Source organism: Carcharhinus amblyrhynchos, chromosome 22 (genome assembly GCF_965287045.1).
Source record: "Carcharhinus amblyrhynchos chromosome 22, sCarAmb.v2.hapA, whole genome shotgun sequence".
NCBI classification, from domain to species: domain Eukaryota; kingdom Metazoa; phylum Chordata; class Chondrichthyes; order Carcharhiniformes; family Carcharhinidae; genus Carcharhinus; species Carcharhinus amblyrhynchos.
Window position 1 is genome coordinate 36756285 of NC_137345.1, and position 24651 is coordinate 36780935.

Here is a 24651-nt window from a genome sequence, read left to right on the forward strand (position 1 = left end):
TTGTCCACGCTAATATGTTACTTCCTACCCAATGAGTAGCAACCCAATCAAATATCTTTTGGAAATCCAAGTATGCCACAAGGTTCCCCTTATCAATATTGCTTGTTACTTCTTCAAATAAGTCTAATAAATTAGTCAAACATGATTTTCTTTTTATAAAACCACCCTGGTTGCATTAAGGTTTCCCACTACAAACTCCTTAACAATAAATTCCAGAATTTTTCCAATGATAGATGATAGGCTAACTGGCCTGTATTTCTTTGCTTTCTCCCCCCCTCCTTTCTTGAGTTAGATGTTCTATTTTCCATCTGATGGTTCTTTCCAGATTCGAGGGAATTTTGGAAAATTAAAACCAGGCATTCACTATTTCAGCATCGATTTCTTTAAGATCCATTAGAACCTGGAATTTGCTAGATTTCAGTTCTAGTAATTTTCTCAATAACCTTTCCCTGGTGATAGGAATTGTTTGAAGTTCCTCTCGTTCACCTGACTCACAATCAGTTCTGGGATGTTATTTGTATCCTCGCCAGTGAAAACAGACACAACATGTCTGATCAATTCATCCACCATTTCCTTCCTGTCCATTATTCATTGCCCAGACTCACTCTCTAGAAGACCAACGCACACTTGCGATCCTCTTTTCCTTTTAAGGACTATAGAATCTCTTACTGCCTGTTTGTATATTTCTAACTAGTTTTCTCTCATTCTCTAATTTTATCCTCCTTTTGCTGGCTTCAACATTCTGTCCATCCTACTGATTTCTCGCTAATCATCACAGTATTGTGTACTTTTTCTTTCAATTTGATACCATCTTTAACTTCCTGAATTAATCATAGATCTACATTAGCCTTCCCCCTGGAGTCTTTCATACTGAAATATATCTTTGCTGAGTGTTATGAAATATCAACAGTCGAATTTTACCGCATGCCCATCCTGGAATCGGGCCGGGCGAGGCTCGGAGAACAGCATTATCTATTGAACTCGACCGAGGTGGTAAAATTCTGGCACAATTGTCTCTACTGTCCCTTTAACTTATTTTCCAAGCTCACTTCAGTCATCTCTGTCTTCACATTCGTAACTACTTTTACTTAAATTAAAATGATAGTATTGAACCCGCTCTTCCCTCCCTCAAACTAAATGTGAATTTTAATCGTGTTATGATCACTGCTACCTAGAGGCTCCTTTACTGTAAGGTCACCAACTAATCCGGTCTGATTGAGGTCAGACCGAGTGTAGCCGATCATCTGGCTGGCTCTTGAATGTGCTGCTCTAAGAAATTGTTCTGAGTTCACACTATGAACTCATCATCCAGGCTAACATTGCCAATCTGACTTGTCCAATCTATATGTAGATTAAAATCACCCATGATTCTTGCCATGCCTTTCTGACAAGTTTCCATTATTTCTTCCTGTGTAGCTATTGTTAGAGACCAATAAACTACTCCCACAAGTGACTTCTTACATCACTCAAACTTTTACTAATGTCACTTAATTAACAGAGTTACCCCACCACCTTTTCCTCCCTTCCAAGAATAAGGTTTGGGTGGGATTATGGACAGTACAGACTCGATGGGTCTATGATAATTAAAATTTTAATTAATGTCTCTTGTCCTGCCTGTGCTTATATTCTTCTTCTAATTCCTAAATGAGCTACCTCCTACTTAAGATTTTATTACATTGTTTTGGATTCCTGCTCCAAAGGAAACAATATCTCTGTATCTGTCCAATCGCTTTATCATTTAAACACTGCAGTTAGATTGCCTTCCAATTTCCAATCTCATTGGGAGCACAAAACAAATGTCTTCAACCTATCCTCATAGTTTACCAATCTAAGCTCTAATACCACGTTCACTCTGCCCAAAACTGGTTGGATTTTGATAAGGAGAATAGTGTAAGGAGACCAGATACATATTAGGGGTTAGAAGGCATGATTTTGTGTGCACAGAGGGGTATAATATCTCAATTGTAGCTGTGATGATTAAGGTGCGACATGGGTGTGAGTTAGTGTTTGGCATTCCTTCAAACAGGGATTGCTGGAAGCCGGGCTTGTCTCTGTCAATGTAATGATGGAGCAATTATTTAGAACATAAGAACGTAAGAAGTAGGAGCAGGAGTAGGCCATCTAGCCCTTCGAGCCCGCCCCGCCATTCAATAAGATCATGGCTGATCTGAAGTGGATCAGTTCCATTTTCCCGCTTTCTCCCCATAACCCTTAATTCCCTTGTCTGTCAAAAACCTATCTACCCGTGACTTAAATATATTTCGCGAGGTAGCCTCCACCACTTCAACGGGCAGAGAATTCCAGAGATTCACCACCCTTCGAGCGAAGAAGTTCCTCCTCAACTCTGTTCTAAACTGCCCCCCCCCCCTTATTTTGAGGCTGTGCCCTCTAGTTCTGTTTTCCTTTCTAAGTGGAAAGAATTTCTCTACCTCTACCCTATCTAGCCTCTTCATTATCTTGTAAGTCTCTATAAGATCCCCCCTCAGCCTTCTAAACCCCAACGAGTACAGACCTAGTCTATTTAATCTCTCCTCATAAGCTAATCCCCTCATCTCCGGTATCAGCCTGGTGAACTCCCTGTTCACCAGGCTGATACTGGACTGTACTGTAGTCCCTCCAAGGCTAATACATCCTTACACAAATAAGGGGACCAAAACTGCACACAGTACTCCAGCTGCAGCCTCACCAGTGCCCTGTACAGTTGCAGCAAGACCTCCCTGCTTTTATATTCTAACCCCCTCGCTATAAAGGCCAACATTCCATTCGCCTTCTTGATCACCTGCTGCACCTGCAGACTGGGTTTTTGCGATTCATGCACGAGGACCCCCAGGTCCCTCTGCACCGTAGCATGCTGCAGCTTTTCACCCTTTAAATAATGATCCCTCCTACTATTATTTCTACCAAAGTGGATAACCTCACATTTGCTAACGTTATACTCCATCTGCTAGGTCAAGGGAGGTGGATTTTGAGGCCAAGGGAGATGGATTTCAGTGCAGCACTCACCTGGATCACTGACACACAGATCACACCGATTCCAATAAGTAAAAAGTTGGACTCAAACCAGGCTCGAACCTGAACATAGCAACCCTGCAACAGACACAGAGAGAAAGGTCAGAAATCGCTTCGTAGTTGAGAAATGTGGAGAGATACTGCAGTGCGGACCACCCAGAGCACACAGATACTGCAGTGCGGACCACCCAGAGCACACAGATACTGCAGTGCGGACCACCCAGAGCACACAGATACTGCAGTGCGGACCACCCAGAGCACACAGATACTGCAGTGCGGACCACCCAGAGCACACAGATACTGCAGTGCGGACCACCCAGAGCACACAGATACCGCAGTGCGGACCACCCAGAGCACACAGATACCGCAGTGCGGACCACCCAGAGCACACAGATACCGCAGTGCGGACCACCCAGAGCACACAGATACTGCAGTGCGGACCACCCAGAGCACACAGATACCGCAGTGCGGACCACCCAGAGCACACAGATACCGCAGTGCGGACCACCCAGAGCACACAGATACTGCAGTGCGGACCACCCAGAGCACACAGATACTGCAGTGCGGACCACCCAGAGCACAAAAAACAGGAACACACACACACACACACACACACGTGTACACATATACACACTCACATGCAGACAATCCCACACAAATTCATTCACATGCAATTTTGGGCATTTGTCCACTTTACCTTTTGGAAGTAGTTTTGAGGTGGGCAGGTCTCATTGTGTGGACAGCAGGATTTGGGCACGATATCTCCCCAGTCAGTGTAGTTAGTGACACCACAACAATGCAGCTAAGAGGAGACAAGGAAGGAATAAAATCATCCTCTGTTTGAGGATTAAGTTAATCAAAATAAGAGAGTAACAATGTTAAGGTTCATGTCAATAGCTGTTTCTCTCGCCACAGATGCTGCCTAACATGCTGAGAATTTCCAGTCTTTTTAACTTTTATTCTGGATTTCCAGAATCTGCAGGTTTTTTTTGTTTTTGTGTCATTACTGCATGGTTACAGACAATTACTATTCATTTATTAAATATTAATTCTTGTGATGTGGTCATTCTCACCACATTGTTATTAATTTCTGAGGTTGTGAACTCTGATTGGATGTAACATGAAGCCTGGTCAATACAGAGTCTTGCATGGATCAACATTGGAATTCCTGCTCTTTATTAATGATCCACAATCTACAAGGCACCAGTCAGGAGTGTGATGGAATATTCTTCACAAGCAGCTCCAACAACACTCAAGGAGCTCCATATCATCCAGGACAAAGCAGTCCGCTTGATTACTACCTTTTCCATTCACTCCCTCCACCACCAACACTCAGTAGCAACAATGTGTACCATCTACAAGATGCACTGCATCCACTCACCAAAGACCCTTAGGCAGCACCTTCCAAACCCATGACCACTTCCATCTAGAAGGACAAGGGCAGCGGATACATGGGAACACCACCACCTGCAAGTTCCCCTCCAAACCATTCACTATCCTGAATTGGAAATATATCATCGTTCCTTCACTGTCAGTGTGTCAAAATCCTGGAACTGCCAGGGCACTGGGCAGCATGGTAGCACAGTGGTTAGCACTGCTGCTTCACAGCTCCAGGGACCTAGGTTCGATTCCTGGCTCAGGTCACTGCCTGTGTGGAGTTTACACATTCTCCCTGTGTCTGTGTGGGTTTCCTCCAGGTACTCCGGTTTCCTCCCACAGTCCAAAGATGTGCAGGTTAGGTTGATTGGCCATGCTAAAATTGCCCCTTAGTGTCCTGGGATGTGTGAGTTAGAGGGATTAGCAGGTAAAATGTGTAGGGATGTGGTGATAGGGCCTGGGTGGGATTGTGGTCAGTGCAGACTCGATGTGCTGAAGGGCCTGTTTCTGCACTGTAAGGTTCTATGTTCCCTCCCTAACAGCACTGTGGGTGTACCTACACCTCATGGACTGCAGCGGTTCAAGACAGCAGCTCACTGTCACCTCATCAAGGACAATTTGGGATGTGCAACAAATGTTGGCCCAGCCAGCGGTGCCCACATCCTGTAAATGAATTTTTAAATATCTGGATGAAAGCTTCAAAAGGACAACTCTAAGTTTGCTGATGCACACTGCAATTTGGAAAAATAAACTCCAGGCTGATTTTTCAACGATGGGGCAATAGGCCTCAGTGTGGGCGGATGGTGTTTGGCATGGTAACTGCACTCCAGTGGCACGTTCCTGTGAATGCTACAGGATCGCTTCTTTGAAAGAAACACACACTGGGGTCAGAGTGCAAGAAATGCTGACCCTGTCTTGGTGAGGTCATAGGGAAAGCAGACACGTTTAGCCAGGGTAGTTAAATAGAAAACTAGCAACATGGTTCCTTTTATTATTAATGATCCCCATCTCATCCAAAGTTCAAGTTCTGGTTTCCAAGTATGCGGGAAGTACAAAGGCCCCGGTCAAAGAGGAAGGTGGATAGTAAGTCTAATTCACCTCAGAAAGGCTGAGAGAATAGAACATAGAACATAGAATAGTGGCTTTTTGACCACAGAAATATAAAGGATGTTAATGAAGAGAACAAATCCTATTCAAGTTAATATTTATGGAGATAGACAGAGAGCCTGTGGGGCTTCACCAGAATTAGGGTAGATGGCAGGAAATTCAACTGCTGAGAACTACTGACCTCAAGAACAAACTTCCCAAATGCGCAGCAAGAATTACAAATAAAATTACAAAAAAAAGTTTGACAACTTCCTGAAAGCTTTCTGTGATTAGTGATATCACTTCCTGCTGGAGTTCCCTCATCATTTTTTAAGAAATTTCCAGGATGGTTTTCCCTGAACTGTTCAATGGGTCCAGCTTTCTGAGATCCAGCACACCGGATACATCTCAGACCCTGCGGAGATTCTTTCTCAGACACGGGGGCTGTAATTACCTGGCAATCATCCAATCCCTACAGTGCAGAAGGAGGCCATTTGGCCCATTGCCTGTGTACCGACTCTCCGACAGAACATCTCAGCCAGGTTTACCCCCACCCTAACCCCTATCCTAATACTGACTGCTTCACTCTGCTCCTGAGCCTCTGTGAGTGTCTCTAACACTGATCTCAGCGTGAGAGATTTGTGTCAGGAGATTGAGTCTCAGATTGTTACACAATTTAATCTCTGGTAACTCAGTGATTAACAGCCCAATGGAATGGACCACCATAACGAACCTCTTCACAATAGTTCCCCGACTCAAGTCTCTCTCTCTCACCACCAACTTTTAACCCTGTTAACCCCTGACCCTGTTGACCCCCCCAATCCCATTGACCATCACACCACTCACTCACTCACTCAGAGACACGAGACTTTTCATAGTTGAACCACGCAGTCAATGTTGTAATAAGAGGTATGCACAGTGTACTCTAGTCACCCAGTGTCTCCTGCGCTGGGCACCTTTCCCCAGGGGTGTGTCTGTGCTGACCCAGTGATGTTGCAGCCAGGGGCTGGAGGCCTGGCTCACAGCACAAACAATCCTACAGGGCACAGCCACAGGTGCAGCTTCCACTCTAACTGCACAACCTGGACCAGCGTTCGTTATCATTGTGGGAAAGGTTTGATATCAGTGTTGTGCGGAGACGATACCTCCACCAACTGCAAGCTTGATTCTGGAGTGGAGACATCTGCTCTCATCAGCCCAACCTCAGCTAGCTGAGTTTCAATTCATTTTACTCATTATCAAAAAGTGATAGAAATCTCAAATAAAATCCTTTGTGTCCTGACAGAAAAATGTACAGAGCTGTCACCAACAGAGCAGCAGGTCCAAAGGCATGGTTGTTGGAGAATAATGCCTGGATTCCTGGAATTTACCTGTTTCTGGATTCCATCCCAAGCTTCCAAAACTCCAGTATCGTTCTGGCGTTTCAAAGCCCGTTTCATGTCATTTTCGATGTACTTGGTGATCTGTAGGTCAGAAACGGTGAGACAGTCAGGCTCCAGAAGACGTGTGGGCTCCGTGGATTAGCCATGCTAAATTGCCCCTTGGTGTCATGGAGATTAGGGCCTGGGTGGGAATGTTGTTGGTGCAGGCTCGATGGGCCAAATGGCCTCTTTCTGCACTGTAGGGATTCTATGATATGGGTTAGCTTAAGAGGAGAGATTGAGTAGATTGGGCCTGTACTCGTTAGATTTTAGAAGGATGAGGGGGGATCTCATAGCAACATATAAGATAATGAAGGGGATGGATAGGGTAGAGGTAGAGAGATTCTTCCCGCTTAGAAAGGAAACCAGGACTAGAGGGCACAGCCTCAAAATAAGGGGGAGTCAGTTTAGATCAGAGTTGAGGAGGAACTTCTTCACTCAAAGGGTGGTGAATCTCTGGAATTCTCTGCCTGTTGAAGCGGTGGAGGCTACCTCGCTAAATATATTAAAGTCACGGGTAGATAGGTTTCTGACAGACAAGGGAATTAAGGGTTATGGGGAGAAAGCGGGAAAATGGAACTGAGCCACGACAGATCAGCCATGATCTTATTGAATGGCGGGGCAGGCTCGAAGGGCTAGATGGCCTACTCCTGCTCCTATTTCTTATGTTCTTATGATTGGGTCTTCTTACCTTATCATAGCGTTCATCTTATCAAAGCAGCTATTTGTTTAGTGATTCTGTCACAGACCCTAAAACCAGCAATAATCACCTGGATCTGAAGTGCCAGACCCTTCATCAGAGAAATAAATGTCTATTATTCTCTGGTGTTTTATCCTTCAAGTAACCAGAGATATAACTCAGCTGCCACACCGGTCTCTGTACGACAGAACTCCACACAGACTCTGTCTGCTTAGCTCTACTTTACCCAGATTGTGGACTCCTCCTATTGGCTGCTTTCTATCTATTTATTGATTAGTTTGATATTACCAGCCAGTGTAATTTAGGTTTACCCCCCAGTGCCCCCAGCTTGCTGCTCCTTCTCCAAGCACTTCACTTCCATTGCTCCCTCTTTTCCTTCTCTTTCTCCCTTTCCTACATCCCTCTCTCCCATCATTATGAGCCTTTTCTCCCTTCCATCCCAGGATTTAATTTGATTGGATTTATTATTGTCACGTATTATTATACAGTGAAAAGTATTGTTTCTTTCGCGCTATAGTCAGTGCATAGTGTTCATAGAGAAGGAAAGGAGACGGTGCAGAGTGTAATGTTAATACTCCTCCCCACCTCCCTACACCTCCCTACACCTCCCTCCACATCCTCTGCCTCCCTCCACCTACCTCAGTCCCCCTCCACCTCCCTCCATCTCCCTCCACCTCCCTCCATCTCCCTCTGCCTCCCTCCATCTCCCTCTCCCTCCCTCCATCTTCCTCTGCCTCCCTCAGCACCCTGCACTTCCCTCTGTCTTCCTCCATCTCCCTCTGCCTCCCTCCTCCTCTCTCAGCATCTTCTGCCTCCCTCCGCCTCCCTCTGCCTCCCTCCATCTCCCTCTGCCTCCCTCATCATCTTCCACTTCCCTCTGCCTCCGTCTGGCTCCTTCAGCACACTCCACTTCCCTCTGCCTCACTCTGCCTCCCTCCTCCCTCAGCCTCCCTCTGCCTCCCTCCACCTCCCTCTGCCTCGCTCAGCCTCCCCTGCCTCGCCCTGCCTCTTTTGCCCCCCTCTGTCTCCCTCAGCATCTTCCACCTCCCTCTGCCTCTTCCGTCAGGCTCAATGAGCCACTCAATGCTGTCTGGGCACTGGCCCTATTGCCCGTTCCTGCAGTCTCTCACCCCCTCTCTGCCCAGTGTGGGGGTGGGGGGGGGGGGGGTGGTTATGGCTGATAGGACAGAGGTTGATGAGTTTTTTTGGACATTGAAGGGGAATCTGGGAATAGGGTGAAAAGATGAACGGAGTGTAGGAGTTCAGCTCGTATTTTATTGACTGGTGGATCAGGGGTCAATGGCACACTCTGTTTGTATTGCTTATGCTTTAATGTAGGAAACAAAATGAAATGAACAGATTCTTTATTCAGTTTCCCTGTATAAGGCCCAGTTGCAAAGTCCCGGTACCTTCAACAACAGCTGGAAAGCCCAGATCTCCTCAACAAACTGAACTGGGTCAGACCCTAACTGCCCATTGCCCCAGAGCAAGACGGAGATTCAATTCAGTGTAACAGTGAGTGAAATAAGGCTGATTGTATAAACTGTACAATCCTGCCCACTTCTAATCCCTGCCCATCCTGGAGCCAGTCCGATCCTTCTCCCGGGATCTGTATGGGGAAGCGATTGTCCTGATCACAGCACAATGCTGAAGTGAAACATCCCTCCACGTGGATTTAAACTCCACAATATTCCCAGGTTACAAACTTACCTGGGTTTCATAGAAGAAGAGTATGATGGCGGCTGTGACCTCCATCAGGAGAATCAGGAGCAGCAGAATGAAAAACTAGAGACATAGAGAGAGAGAAATCGTCAGTGATGGGAAATACCCTTCCTCAGCAACTCACACACTCATACTCTCACACACTCACACACTCATACTCTCACACTCACACACACTCACACTCTCACACTCACACACACTCATACTCTCACAGTCACACGCACTCATACTCTCACACTCACACACTCATACTCTCACACTCACACACACTCATACCCTCACACTCACACTAACAAATAACAAAACACACTCACACAAACAAATAGTTTGCCAGATATTAAAGATAGAAGGATGGTAGGAGTTGAGGGCCTGAATGCGATTACTGTCACTAGAGAGGTAGTGCTTGATTGACTAGCGGGACTGATGGTGGACAAGTCCCCAGGACCGGATGGAATGCATCCCAGGGTTCTGAAGGAAATGGCAGAGGTGATAGTAGACGCCTTAGTGATTATTTACCAAAATTCGCTGGATTCCAGGGAAGTGCCGGAAAACGGCTAATGTTACGCCGCTGTTTAATAAAGGTAGCAGGCAAAAGGCAGGGAATTATAGGCCTGTTAGTTTAACGTCTGTTGTTGGAAAAATGCTTGAATCTGTCATCAAAGAAGAAATAGCAAGGCACCTAGAGAAGAATTGTTTGATCGAGCAGACGTAGCACGGATTCATTAAGGGGAAGTCGTGTTTGAAGAATTTATTGGAATTCTATGAGGATGTGACTAGTGTGGTAGACAGAGGGGAACCGGTGGACATGGTGTTTCTCGATTTTCAGAAGGCATTTGATAAGGTGCCTCACAAAAGGTTGCTTCAGAAGGTTAGGGTGCATAGAGTTGGGGGTAAGGTGTTAGCGTGGATAGAGGATTGGTTGTCTAATAGGAGGCAGAGAGTTGGTGTCAATGGGTGCTATTCTGATTAGCATTTGGTAACTAGTGGAGTGCCCCAGGGATTGGTGCTGGGGCCTCAGCTATTTACCATTTATATAGATGATCTGGAGGAGGGGGCTGAGTGTAGGGTGACGAAATTTGCTGATGACACAAAGATGAGTGGAAAAGCAAATTGTGCGGAGGGTGTGGAAAGTCTGCAGAGGGATCTAGATAGGCTAAGCGAGTGGGCGAGGACCTGGCAGATGGAGTATAATGTTAGCAAGTATGAGGTTATCCACTTTGGCAGGAATAATAGTAGGAGGGATTACTATTTAAAGGGCGAAAAGCTGCAGCATGTTACGGTGCAGAGGGACCTGGGGGTCCTTGTGCATGAGTTGCAAAAACCCAGTCTGCAGGTGCAGCAGGTGATCAAGAAGGCGAATGGAATGTTGGCCTTTATAGTGAGGGGGATAGAATATAAAAGCAGGGAGGTCTTGCTGCAACTGTATAGGGCACTGGTGAGGCTGCAGCTGGAGTACTGTGTGCAGTTTTGGTCGCCGCACTTGTGGAAGGATATTTTGGCCTTGGAGGGAGTGCAGAGGAGGTTCACTAGGCTGATACCGGAGATGAGGGGGTTGGACTATGAAGAGAGACTAAATAGACTGGGTCTGTACTCGTTGGAGTTTAGAAGGATGAGGGGGGATCTTATAGAGACGTATAAGATGATGAAAGGGATGCATAGGGTAGAGGTAGAGAGATTCTTCCCACTCAGAAAGGACAGCAGGACCAGAGGGCACAGCCTCAAGATAAGGTGAGGGGGGGGGAGCAGTTTAGAACAGAGTTGAGGAGGAACTTCTTCACTCAAAGAGTGGTGAATGTCTGGAATTCTCTGCCTGTTGAAGTGGTGGAGGCTGCCTCGCTAAATATATTTAAGACACGGGTAGATAGGTTTTTGGTAGACAAGGGAATTACGGATTATGGGGAGAAAGCGGGAAAGTGGAACTGAGCCACTTCAGATCAGCCATGATCTTATTGAATGGCGGGGCAGGCTCGAAGGGCTAGATGGCCTACTCCTGCTCCTATTTCTTATGATCTTATGTTCTTATTACACTCACACACACTCACACACACTCACACACTGTCACACTTACACTCTCACACTCACACCCACACACACACTCATACTCTCACACTCACTCACACTCTCGCACTCACTCACACACTCGCACTCACTCACACACTCGCACTCTCTCACACACTCGCACTCTCACACTCTCACTCTCACACTCGCACTCTCACACTCGCACTCACACTCGCACTCTCACTCTCACACTCGCACACTCACACTTGCACACTCACACACACACTCGCACACTCACACACTCACACTCTCACACTCATACTCTCACACACACACTGTCACACTCACACACTGTCACACTCGCACACTGTCACACTCACACACTGTCACACTCGCACACTGTCACACTCGCACACTGTCACACTCACACAAACACACTCACACTCTCATACCCACACTTTCACACCCACACTCACATTCTCACATACACTCACACATCCACACTCTCACACCCACACACACACACACGCTCTCACACACACTCACACACACTCTCACACACACACACACACACACTCTCAGGTTGGGAATGTTGAGTGGTTTATCGTGACTGCAGATACAGGCAGAACTTACCGACAATAACAGACACTTGTTTTCCTTGATAGCTCCCATGCAGCCCAGAAAAGCCACCACCATGGTGATCGTTCCCACAACAATCAGCACATTGGCTATGGAGAGAGACGGCAGACTGGACAGCAAAGCTCCAAAATTATTCAGGGTCAGCAGGTAGATTCCCAGTCCCATGATAACACAGCCACAGATCTGAAAGAGATGGACATGTTGGCATAGCTTGGCCTACTGTAAGTGATATCAAGACCCCACAAATCATCTTCTCAAACAGGCACATAGCTTAAAAGTTTAAACTTTAAACTTTATTTGTGTCACAAGTAGGCTTACATTAACACTGCAATGAAGCTACTGCAAAAATCCCCTAGTCACCATACTCCTGCACCTGTTTGGGTACACTGAGGGAGAATTTAGAATGGCCAATCCACATAACCAGCACGTCTTTCAGATTGTGGGAGGAAACCCACACGGACACGGGGAGAATGTGCAGACTCCACACAGACAGTGACCCAAGTTGGGACGTGAACTCGTATCCCTGACGCTGTGATACAACAGTGCTAACCACCATGCCACTGTGGCACAGCCAGTAACAGTAAATAAACTGGATCCACGGGGCTGAGATGCAGTATCCTTCCATCCCTATCCCTGCTCCTGGCAGTGTTCCTGTGTCCGGGCTGATGGAATATTCTGTACCTCTGTGAATGAGGCGCTGACCTCGATATACTCTCTCACTGATTTACGGTGAGTTTGCTGTTGGATTCGCAGTATTCTGGAAGAATCAGGGTTAATCTAACGGGGACTGTTAGCAATGGGTTAATAAACCTTCCAATTAAGTCCTACTTTGATGTCAATTATTCAATGGAAGTCATTGATATATAAAGGGACCACAGGGTGTTGGTGGAGAATTATATGGGAAGTTGGATCAAAGAAATAAAGGTAATTTATAAAGAAGCAGAACTCATGTCTCCTTTACAGCAACCGAGAGGCCCAATGACCTACCGATAAAGGCATAAGACTGTTGTTTGTTGAGCCCGTGTAGAATCCCCCTTCTCTCGCTCTATCTCTGTCACCCTGCAAGCTTATTGCCCTCAAGAGTCTATCCAACTTCCTTTTTGAAATCATTGTCTCCACTTTCACCAGCTTACGATTCACGGATGGACGTGGCAGGACTGCAGAGCTGAGATCTGTTGGTGGTGGGATCGCTTAGCTCTGTCTACCACTTGCATTTTATGCACCTCGTCCTGTGTTGTAGTTTCACCAGGCTGACACCTCATTGTTAGCCATGCCTGATGCTGCTCCTGACATGCCCTCCTGCACTCTCCATTCAACCAGGGTTGATCCCCTGGCTTGATGGTAATGGGTTGAGTGGGGGATGTACCAGGCCATGAGGTTGCAGATTGTGTTGGAGTACAATCCCGCTGGGGTTAACGGCCCACAGCGCCTGATGGGTGCCCAGTCTTGAGTTGCCAAAACTGAGAAATCTGAATCGCTTGAAAAAGAGATGGTGAGCAAACGCGCACAGCCATGTGCTGTTCCTCTGGCACTCCACACGACTTAATAAAAAACTGCCAGAGGCTGAAGCAGCATCAGCCAAGACTTATACAATAGTTCACAGCCCCCTGTACAGCACACTCGGAGTGACACAGCGAGTGCTCTTAGGGTTACATTTGTCAGCACAAAGGGACAAGGTGTCTTTACAGCCTCACCAGTTCAGAGTCACAACTGCGGTCAACCTGATGGGGAAAGTTCAGGCAACAATGATCCTCATAGAGTGGAGCATGCAGCATACAGTACTGTCCATACACTGCCTCACTCTACATGTAGAGTATCAGTGACGTAGAGGATGGGTTCACATTGTGACACAGAGCAAAATACAACAACATAGGAGATAAAAGTCAAAAGACCAGGTTCTGAAGGGCAGTGTGGGCACTGAGAGGGAGTTTCTTCCTGGTCGGAGAATCTCTAACATGGGAACACAGTCTCAGGATAAGAGGGATAATCATTTAGAACGGAGATGAGGAGGGACTTCTTCACTTAGAGGATGGGGAATCTTTGGAATTCTTATCCAGAGAAGCAAGTATACTCAAGTGGGAAAATGTAGGTTTGTGGATTCCCTGGGAATTAAGATGATAATGGGAGCAAGCGGGAATGGGAATGGGAGAGAGTGGGAATGGGGGCAAGCTGGAATGGGAGTGAATGGGAATGGGAGTGAACAGAATGGGAGTGAATTGGAATGGGAGCGAATGGGAATGAGAGCGGGAATGGGATTAAGTGGCAAATGGGAGTGAGTGGGAATAGAATTGAGGGGGAATGGGATTGAGTGTCAATGGGAATGAGTGGGAATGGGAGTGACTGGGAATGGTAGTGACTGGGAATGGGAGCGAGTGAGAATGGGAGTGAGTGAGATTGGGAGCGAATAGGAATGGGAGCAACTGGGAATGGGAGTGATTGGGAATGGGAACGAGTAGGAATGGAAGTGAGTGGGAATGGGAGTGAGTGGGAATGGGAGTGAGCGGGAATGGGAGTGCGTGGGAATGTGAGCTAGAATGGGAGTGGGCAGGAATGGGAGTGGGAATGTGAATGGATGGGAATGGGAGCAGGAATGGGAGCGAGTGGTAATGGGAATGAGTGGGAATGGGAGTGGTTGTGAGTGGGTGGGAATGGGAGCAGGGATGGGAGCAAGTGGGAATGGGAGTGAGTGAGAATGGGAGTGAGTGGGAATGGGAGTGAGTGGGAATGGGGGTGAGTGGGAATGGGAGTGAGTGGGAATGGGAGTGAGTGGAAATGGGAGTGAGTGAGAATGGGGGTGAGTGGGAATGGGTGTGAGTGGGAATGGGAGTGAGTGGAAATGGGAGTGAGTGAGAATGGGGGTGAGTGGGAATGGGAGTGAGTGGAAATGGGAGTGAGTGAGAATGGGGGTGAGTGGGAATGGGAATGAGTGGGAATGGGAGTGGTTGTGAGTGAGTGGGAATGGGAGTGAGTGGGAATGGGAGTGAGTGGGAATGGGAGTGAGTGGGAATGGGAGCAAGTGGGAGTGGGAGTGGGTGAGAATGGGAGTGAGTGAGAATGGGAGTGAGTGGTAATGGGAATGAGTGGGAATGGGAGTGGTTGTGAGTGAGTGGGAATGGGAGTGAGTGGGAATGGGAGTGAGTGGGAATGGGAGTGAGTGGGAATGGGGGTGAGTGGGAATGGGAGTGAGTGGGAATGGGAGTGAGTGGAAATGGGAGTGAGTGAGAATGGGGGTGAGTGGGAATGGGTGTGAGTGGGAATGGGAGTGAGTGGGAATGGGGGTGAGTGGGAATGGGAGTGAGTGGGAATGGGGAGGATGAGGGTTCGCTCGGATCAGGTGGAATGGCAGTGCGGCTCCAGCAGATGTTGTGCGTCACTCGTGTTCCTGTTTCTGATGCTTTTCACACTGACATTGATACATTTGTACTTTGTTCAGGACTCCTCACTCCCAAAAATTCAAACTTACCCAAAATATTAAGTTGAACACAAACAGCAAATATTTCAGAGATTTCAAACATCCTTGCGCCATTTTGAGAATTCCACACCTGCAATAGAAAGGACAGCGTTACTGCACAGACTCATACACAGCTCCACCCTGTAAACACAGCCCTGTCCCATAAACACAACCCCGACCCAAAAACACAGCCCCGCGCTGTAAACACAGCCCAGACCCAAAAACACAACACGGATCCAAAAACACAGCCCTGTCCCATAAACACAGTAAAAAGTCTGACAACACCAGGTTTTAGTCCAACCGATTTATTTGATAGTAAACACACAAGCTTTCGAGGTTTCCCTCTTCGTCAGGTGAATGGAGAGTTCTGGCCTCAGACAGAGCATATAAAGCACAGACAGTTTAGAGATTACTGATTAGAATGCAAATCTTTACACCTAACCTGCTGTTCAAGTCCTAAAGTGGCCGACAATGTGAGTGGAAGGAGCACTGATCACAGGTTACAGAGATGTGTATTGTCTCCAGACAGCACAGTAAGTGAGGTTTTGCAAACCCAGGCAAGTCACGGGGGTTACAGATAGTGCGACATGAACCCAAGATCCCTGTTGAGACCGTCCTCACGTGTGCGGAACTTGGCTATCAGTCTCTGCTCAGCGACTCTGCGCTGTCGTGTGTCGTGAAGGCCGCCTTGGAGAACGCTTGGAGTAAGTGTTCTCCAAGGCGGCCTTCACGACACACGACAGCGCAGAGTCGCTGAGCAGAGACTGATAGCCAAGTTCCGCACACATGAGGACGGTCTCAACAGGGATCTTGGGTTCATGTCGCACTATCTGTAACCCCCGTGACTTGCCTGGGTTTGTAAAACCTCACTCACTGTGCTGTCTGGAGACAATACACATCTCTTTAACCTGTGATCAGTGCTCCTTCCACTCACATTGTCGGCCACTTTAGGACTTGAACAGCAGGTTAGGTGTAAGGATTCGCATTCTAATCAGTAATCTCTAAACTGTCTGTGCTTTATATGCTCTGTCTGAGGCCAGAACTCTCCATTCACCTGACGAAGAGGGAAACCTCGAAAGCTTGTGCGTTTACTATCAAATAAATCGGTTGGACTAAAACCTGGTGTTGTCAGACTTTTTACTGTATTTACCCCAGTCCAACGCCGGCACATCCACATCATAAACACAGCCCCGACCCAAAAACACAGCTCCGCGCTGTAAACACAGCCCTGTCCCGTAAACACAACCCCGACCCAAAAACACAGCTCCGCGCTGTAAACACAGCCCAAACCCAAAAACACAACACGGACCCAAAAACACAGCCCTATCGCATAAACACAGCCCAGACCCAAAAACACAACACAGACCCAAAAACACAGCCTTGTCCCATAAACACAGCTCTGCCCTGTAAACACAGCCCAGACCCAAAAACACAACCTGGACCCAAAAACACAGCCTTGTCCCATAAACACAGCTCTGTCCTGTAAACACAGCCCGGACCCAAAAACACAGCCCGGACCCAAAAACACAGCTCAGTCCCGTAAACACAGCCCTGTCCTGTAAACACAGCCCGGACCCAAAAACACAGCTCGGTCGTATAAACACAGCCCGGTCTAGTAAATACAGCCTGGTCCTGTAAACACAGCCCAATCCTGTAAACACAGCCCAGTCCCAAAAACACAGGCCGATCCTGTAAACACAACCCAGTCACAAAAATACAACAAAGTCACAAAAACACAGTTCAACCTGTAAACGCAGCCCAGTCCCAAACACGCAGGCCCAGTCCTGTACACACAGCAAGATCCTGTAAATACACTCAATCCAATCAACACAGCCCAATAAATACAAACACAACTCTGGATTATGAACACAATCTAATCCTATAAATAGTTTGGTCCTTTAAACGTGAAGGCGGGCTGTTAACACGCAAATAAGTGCGGCGTGCAGGAATGGGACGGCAGTAGTTATGGGAGATTTCAATCTGCATATTGATTGGTCGACCCATGTTGGACGAGGTGGGCTCGAGGAGGAGTTCTTGGAATGCTGCCGGGATAATTTCCTTGAACAGTGTGTGTTGGAGCCAACGAGGGAGCGAGCTATCTTGGATCTGGTGCTATGTAATGAGGCGGGTAGAATTAGGGACCTTGCGGTGAAGGATCCTCTTGGAGAGAGTGATCATTGTATGGTGGAGTTTCTGGTGCAGATGGAGGAGGAGAAAGTGGGTTCCCGGACACGCGTCCTTTGTTTGAATAGAAGGGAGTATGGTAGGATGAGAGAAGAATTGGCGAATGTGGACTGGGGGAGCGCGTTGGAGGGAGGGTCTGCTGAGGAGCAGTGGAGGATCTTTAAGGAGATCTTTCTTGGTGCTCAGCAGAAATTTATTCTGATGGTTAAAAAGGACAGTAGGAAGAGAGGTAATAAGCCGTGGATAACGAAGGAGGTGAAGGAAAGTGTTAAATTAAAAGCGGAGGAATTTAGAGTAGCTAAGAGCAGTGGGCGAGAAGAGGATTGGGAAAGGTTTAAATGTCAACAAAGATTGACAAAGAAGTTGATAAAGGAGGGTAGGAGAAGCTATGAGGCTGGGCTAGCACTTAATATAAAAAAGGATAGCAAGAGTTTTTATAAATATATAAAAAGGAAGAGGCTGGCTAGGGTGAATGTTGGTCCTTTAGAGGATGAGAAAGGGGACCTAGTGGTAGGGGATGGGGATATGGCTAAGGTCTTGAATAACTTTTTTGTTTCGGTCTTCGCGGAGGAGGACGTGAATAATTTGCCGGGTGTTAGCGATGGAAAGGTGGTAGGAATGGAGGGTCTTAATGACATTACTGTTACTAGAGAGGTGGTGCTCGACAGACTGGAGGGGCTGATTGTGGACAAGTCCCCAGGACCGGATGGAATGCATCCGAGGGTTCTGAAAGAAATGGCGGAGGTTATAGTGGATGCCTTGGTGGTTATTTTCCAGACGTCGCTGGATTCCGGGGAAGTGCCGGAAGATTGGAAAACGGCTAATGTTACGCCGTTGTTTAAGAAGGGGGCCAGGCAAAAGGCGGGGAATTATAGGCCGGTTAGTTTAACGTCTGTGGTAGGTAAAATGTTAGAATCCGTCATTAAGGAGGAAATTGCGAGGCATCTTGAAGGGAATTGCTTGATAGGGCAGACGCAACACGGTTTCATTAAAGGGAAGTCGTGTCTGACAAATTTACTGGAGTTCTATGAGGATGTGTCTAGGGCGGTGGATAGAGGAGAGCCGGTGGATGTGGTCTTTCTGGATTTTCAGAAGGCGTTTGACAAGGTACCTCACAAGAGGTTATTGCAGAAGGTCAGGGGACATGGAGTTGGGGGTAGGGTGTTAGCGTGGATAGAGGATTGGTTGTCAAATAGGAGGCAGAGAGTGGGGGTCAATGGGTGCTATTCGGATTGGCGGTTGGTGACTAGTGGGGTGCCCCAGGGGTCGGTGCTGGGGCCTCAGCTTTTTACCATTTATATAGATGATCTGGAGGAGGGAACCGAGTGCAGGGTGTCGAAATTTGCTGATGACACCAAGATTGGGGGAAAGGCAAATTGTGCGGAGGGTGTGGAGAGTCTGCAGAAGGATCTAGATAGGCTGGGCGAATGGGCCAGGAAATGGCAAATGGAATTTAATGTTGGCAAGTGTGAGGTGGTCCACTTTGGTAGGAAGAATGGTAGGAAGGACTATTACTTACGTGGCGAAAAACTGCAGCAGGCGACGGTGCAGAGGGACCTCGGGGTCCTTGTGCATGAGTCGCAAAAACCCAGCTTGCAGGTGCAGCAGGTGGTCAGGAAGGCAAATGGGATGCTGGCCTTCATAGCGAGGGGGATTGAATATAAAAGTAGGGAGGTCTTGCTGCAGCTGTATAGGGCATTGGTGAGGCCGCAGCTGGAGTACTGTGTGCAGTTTTGGGCGCCGCACCTGCGCAAGGATATTTTGGCCCTGGAGGGAGTGCAGAGGAGGTTTACTAGGCTGATACCGGAGTTGAGGGGATTGAGCTATGAGGAGAGGCTGAATAAACTAGGCTTGTACTCGTTAGAGTTTAGAAGAATGAGGGGAGATCTCATTGAGACGTATAAGATGATGAATGGGATGGATAGGATAGAGGTGGAGAGACTCTTCCCGCTCAAAAAAGACAGTAGGACTAGGGGGCACAGCCTCAAGATAAAGGGGAGGCGGTTTAGAACGGAGTTGAGGAGGAACTTCTTCACTCAAAGGGTGGTGAATCTCTGGAATTCTCTGCCCGTTGAAGTGGTGGAGGCTGCCTCGCTAAATATTTTTAAGAAGCGGGTTGATGGGTCCTTGATAAGAGAGGGGATTAAGGGTTATGGGGAGAGGGCGGGAAAGTGGAACTGAGCCACGACAGATCAGCCATGATCTTATTGAATGGCGGGGCAGGCTCGAAGGGCTAGATGGCCTACTCCTGCTCCTATTTCTTATGTTCTTATGTTCTTATGAACATATTCTGCTCCGATGAACACAGTTCAGTCCTATAACAACAGCCTAGTCTGTCAAATAGAGACAACTCTATCAAACATAGTCCAATCTGTCAAACAGCCAGTCTGTCAAACACAGCCCAGAGTGTCAGCCACAGCCTAGTAGTGAAACACAGTCCAGACCATCAGACACAGCCCAATCTGTCAAACACAGCCCAGTCCACAAAACATGGCCTAGTCCACCAAACACAGCACAGCCCGCCAAACACAGCCCAGTCCATGAAACACGGCCTAGTTTGCAAAACACAGTCAAGTCAGCAAAACATGGCCTAGTTTGCAAAACACAGTCCAGAGTTCCAAACACAGCCCAGTCCCTGAAACATGGCCCAGTCTGCCAAACACAGTCCATTCTGTCAAACACAGACCATTCTGTCAAACACAGTCCATTCTGTCAAACACATCCCAGTCCATGAAACAGCCCAGTCCACCAAACACAGCCCAGTCCCCGAAACATGGCCTAGTCTGCCAAACACAGCCCCATTTTGTCAAACACAGCCCAGTCCCCGAAACATGGCCTAGTCTGCCAGACACAGCCCCATTTTGTCAAACAGAGCCTCGTCTGTGAAACACACAAGGCAAACTGGAGAAGTCACACTTCATCTTCCGATTAGGCCTTTCAGACTCAACATTGAGTTCAACAAGTTCACCCCCTTCACCCCCTTTTCTATTTATTTTATTTGATTTCGTTTAATTTCATCTTATTTATTTATTTTTATTATTTCTTCCTTCATTTTATCAAAAATCTCATTTCCATCTCGGTTTCCCCCACACTCCCTCTGGAGCCATCTGTTAGCTGTTCCAGCGTGTCCTTTGCTACACTGCTTCCCTTTGTTCTACCGTTACCGTGCTCTGATCTCTCAATGTGCCACGATTAATATCCTTCTCAGCCTTGATCACCACCATTTACATTCCTTTTGTCTTTTTGGCCATGACATCTTTGTCAATGACCAGCCTTCACCCTTACTGTATAAATCTCATCCCATTTCCTTTGTCTTCGGCTCTGAGGAAGGTTCATCCAGACTGGAACCATTGGCTCGATTCTCTCTCCACAGATGCTGTCAGATCCGCTGAGATTTTCCAGAATTTTCTGTTCTTAAACACACACCAAATATTGGCCTTTCCGACAATTTCCCTATCCTGAGAATAATTAAAATAAAGTTACTGTTTCTTTCTCTCACCACCAGCCGTTATTCCACAACTCTTCCTGTGTAATTTGATGGCCTGTCCAATACCAAGCTGTAGATCAGCCGGAACTTTCTACAGCTGCTTTCTTCAGTCCATATTAGAATCTCCAATCTCATCCCACAAGAGTTAATAAATTCCAGTGACTGTTTGACATTGATCTGAGTTTCTAACCCCACACTGAACTATCACCATCTGACTAACCCCTGTAACATTTCCTATCACCGCTGTCACTGAAAGACTTACTCATGGCCTTCTCACTTCGAGTCTCATCACATCCAGAGCGATGTCCGCTACAAACCTCACACAGCCGCTCACCAGATCCCACAGTCCCTTCACATGACCTTTGCTGTCACCATTTGTTAAGACACAGGGTTTAGAATCCACAGCCTTGGGCACTAATTCATCCAAATTCCTTCCTTTATCGCTGGTCAATGCAGCCCCACAACCAGCCATCATTAATGACGGGTCCCTCTCCTACCCTGTCCCTGATCCCTCTCCTACCCTGTCCCTGGTCCCTCTCCTACCCTGTCCCTGATCCCTCTCCTACCCTGTCCCTGATCCCTCTCCTACCCTGTCCCTGGTCCCTCTCCTACCCTGTCCCTGGTCCCTCTCCTACCCTGTCCCTGATCCCTCTCCTACCCTGTCCCTGGTCCCTCTCCTACCCTGTCCCTGGTCCCTCTCCTACCCTGTCCCTGGTCCCTCTCCTACCCTGTCCCTGATCCCTCTCCTACCCTGTCCCTGGTCCCTCTCCTACCCTGTCCCTGGTCCCTCTCCTACCCTGTCCCTGGTCCCTCTCCTACCCTGTCCCTGGTCCCTCTCCTACCCTGTCTCTGATCCCTCTCCTACCCTGTCCCTGATCCCTCTCCTACCCTGTCCCTGATCCCTCTCCTACCCTGTCCCTGGTCCCTCTCCTAACCTGTCCCTGGTCCCTCTCCTACCCTGTCCCTGGTCCCTCTCCTACCCTGTCCCTGATCCCTCTCCTACCCTGTCCCTGATCCCTCTCCTACCCTGTCCCTGATCCCTCTCCTACCCTGTCCCTGATCCCTCTCCTACCCTGTCCCTGATCCCTCTCCTACCCTGTCCCTGGTCCCTCTCCTACCCTGTCCCTGGTCCCTCTCCTACCCTGTCCCTGGTCCCTCTCCTACCCTGTCCCTGATCCCTCTCCTACCCTGTCCCTGGTCCCTCTCCTACCCTGTCCCTGGTCCCTCTCCTACCCTGTCCCTGATCCCTCTCCTACCCTGTACCTGATCCCTCTCCCACCCTGTCCCTGGTCCCTCTCCCACCCTGTCCCTGGTCCCTCTCCTACCCTGTCCCTGATCCCTCTCCCACCCTGTCCCTGGTCCCTCTCCTACCCTGTCCCTGGTCCCTCTCCTACCCTGTCCCTGGTCCCTCTCCTACCCTGTCCCTCATCCCTCTCCTACCCTGTCCCTGATCCCTCTCCTACCCTGTCCCTGGTCCCTCTCCTACCCTGTCCCTGATCCCTCTCCTACCCTGTCCCTGTTCTTCTCCTACCCTGTCCCTGGTCCCTCTCCTACCCTGTCCCTGGTCCCTCTCCTACCCTGTCCCTGATCCCTCTCCTACCCTGTCCCTGATCCCTCTCCTACCCTGTCCCTGGTCCCTCTCCTACCCTGTCCCTCATTCCTCTCCTACCCTGTCCCTGGTCCCTCTCCTACCCTGTCCCTGATCCCTCTCCTACCCTGTCCCTGATCCCTCTCCTACCCTGTCCCTGATCCCTCTCCTACCCTGTCCCTGATCCCTCTCCGACCCTGTCCCTGTGTCACTGAACTACATTCCATATATAACTACATCTCAGAATAAGAACTTTGACAGTAAAACAAATGATCTACTTGATCCTGTCAATAAATAGCCAATGATATTCCTGTGAGGTAAGGAATAAACAACTCCTAAGAGGAATCTGGGAATGTTCCTTTGATAAACATGAAGGCAACAAGAGAGAATGAGGCAGCGCGGTGGCACAGTGGTTAGCATTGCTGCCTCACAGCACCAGGGTCCTGGGTTCGATTCTTGGCTTGAGTCACTGTCAGTGTGGAGTTTGCACGTTCTCCCCGTGTCAGCGAGAATTTCGACCCAAAGTCCAAAGATGTGCAGGTTAGATCTATTGGCCATGCTAAATTGCTCCTTGGTGTCCCGGGGAACTAGCTATGGTATAGGGTTATGGGGATGAGGCCTGGATGGGATTGTTGTTGGTGCAGACTCGATGGGCTGAATGGCTCCCTTCTACATTGTAGGGATTCTATGATTCTATAAATAAACTTCAGCAACATGTCCAACAGCCTGGAGAACCGTCTGACTTATCTTTAGACAAATTATCTAGGTTAGTTAATGGATGTGACTGTGGTGGCCTTAAGTCAGAACTCATGGGGGATAGAACTATTGTCAGAACTGCTGGTAATGTCCTTTCACACATACCACAGACCAAGGAAGACCTGACTCTAGAAAAGGTCATTCAAATAGTCTAATGTTCTGAGATCTCCAGCAGCACTGATCCATTTTACAGACTATGGTACAGAGCAATCTTTCAACTACAATCGCCAGGGACATTTAGCTAAGCAGAGCTAAGATACCCAGCCGGGCGGACGATCCCAAGACAATCCCTGAGGTTGAGGTGCTACAACTGATAGTGACCTAATTGGGCTCCTTGGGTGAGGCCAAGAGTTCTGGATTCTCTTTTCTGAATGTGGACATCCGTGAAACTGGTCACCTCACTGACCTCAAACTGGACACCAGTGCTGCAGTCCCCCTGGGTAAGGAACCATGGCTGAGAGACCTCTGGCTCTGAGTGATAGGTACACCACTCTACAGACCCAGAGGAAGCCAACTTCCGGCCATACACACATTGCTTGAACCAGGAAGGTGTGGTGACGTGTAGATACTCAAAGAGTCAGGACTAATGTTGTAAATCATCCGAAACCAATCTTTTCCTCCCTTGAGCAGAGATGCCCATATTACCCTGAACCTTCTTAAGATCTCAAGGCAAACTCGATCATCAACAACATGGAACTGCAAATTCCTGAAAGCCTCAACGGTTCTCGACAGTTCTTCATTGTCTTCACTCTTTCTGAAGCTGCTGTTCAACTTCTTCACATGCAGCAGAATCTCCTCCTTGGCAAGCCCAGGCAAACCTTCAGATAATCACCATGGAAGACACTCAAAAAACTGACCAGCTCACTGTCGAGGAAGATCCAAACAACAGGGAGAGGATCCCTTCACTCCCAGAGACCCCCTTCACTCCCAGAGACTCCCTTCATTCCCAGAGGCTCCCTTCACTCCCAGAGACTCCCTTCAGTCCCAGAGACTCCCTTCATTCCCAGAGACTCCCTTCATTCCCAGAGGCTCCCTTCACTCCCAGAGGCTCCCTTCACTCCCAGAGACTCCCTTCATTCCCAGAGGCTCCCTTCACTCCCAGAGACTCCCTTCATTCCCAGAGACTCCCTTCATTCCCAGAGGCTCCCTTCACTCCCAGAGGCTCCCTTCACTCCCAGAGACTCCCTTCATTCCCAGAGGCTCCCTTCACTCCCAGAGGCCCCCTTCACTCCC

The 24651-nt window shown here is 48.2% G+C and overlaps 1 protein-coding gene across 1 annotated transcript in view; it reads right to left on the minus strand.

The window, feature by feature from the left end:
* The window catches only part of LOC145357059 (leukocyte surface antigen CD53-like), a 53698-nt gene that overhangs the window by 2793 nt on the left and 26254 nt on the right, over positions 1-24651 (minus strand). The window contains exons 2-7 of the mRNA XM_080210131.1: positions 15416-15494; positions 11947-12135; positions 9304-9378; positions 6843-6935; positions 3707-3811; positions 3004-3087 (exon numbers count right to left, since the gene is read on the minus strand). Coding sequence (XP_080066257.1) covers positions 3004-3087; positions 3707-3811; positions 6843-6935; positions 9304-9378; positions 11947-12135; positions 15416-15478 — 609 coding nt within the window. The 5' untranslated portion in view covers positions 15479-15494. The remainder of the gene's footprint in view (positions 1-3003; positions 3088-3706; positions 3812-6842; positions 6936-9303; positions 9379-11946; positions 12136-15415; positions 15495-24651) is intronic.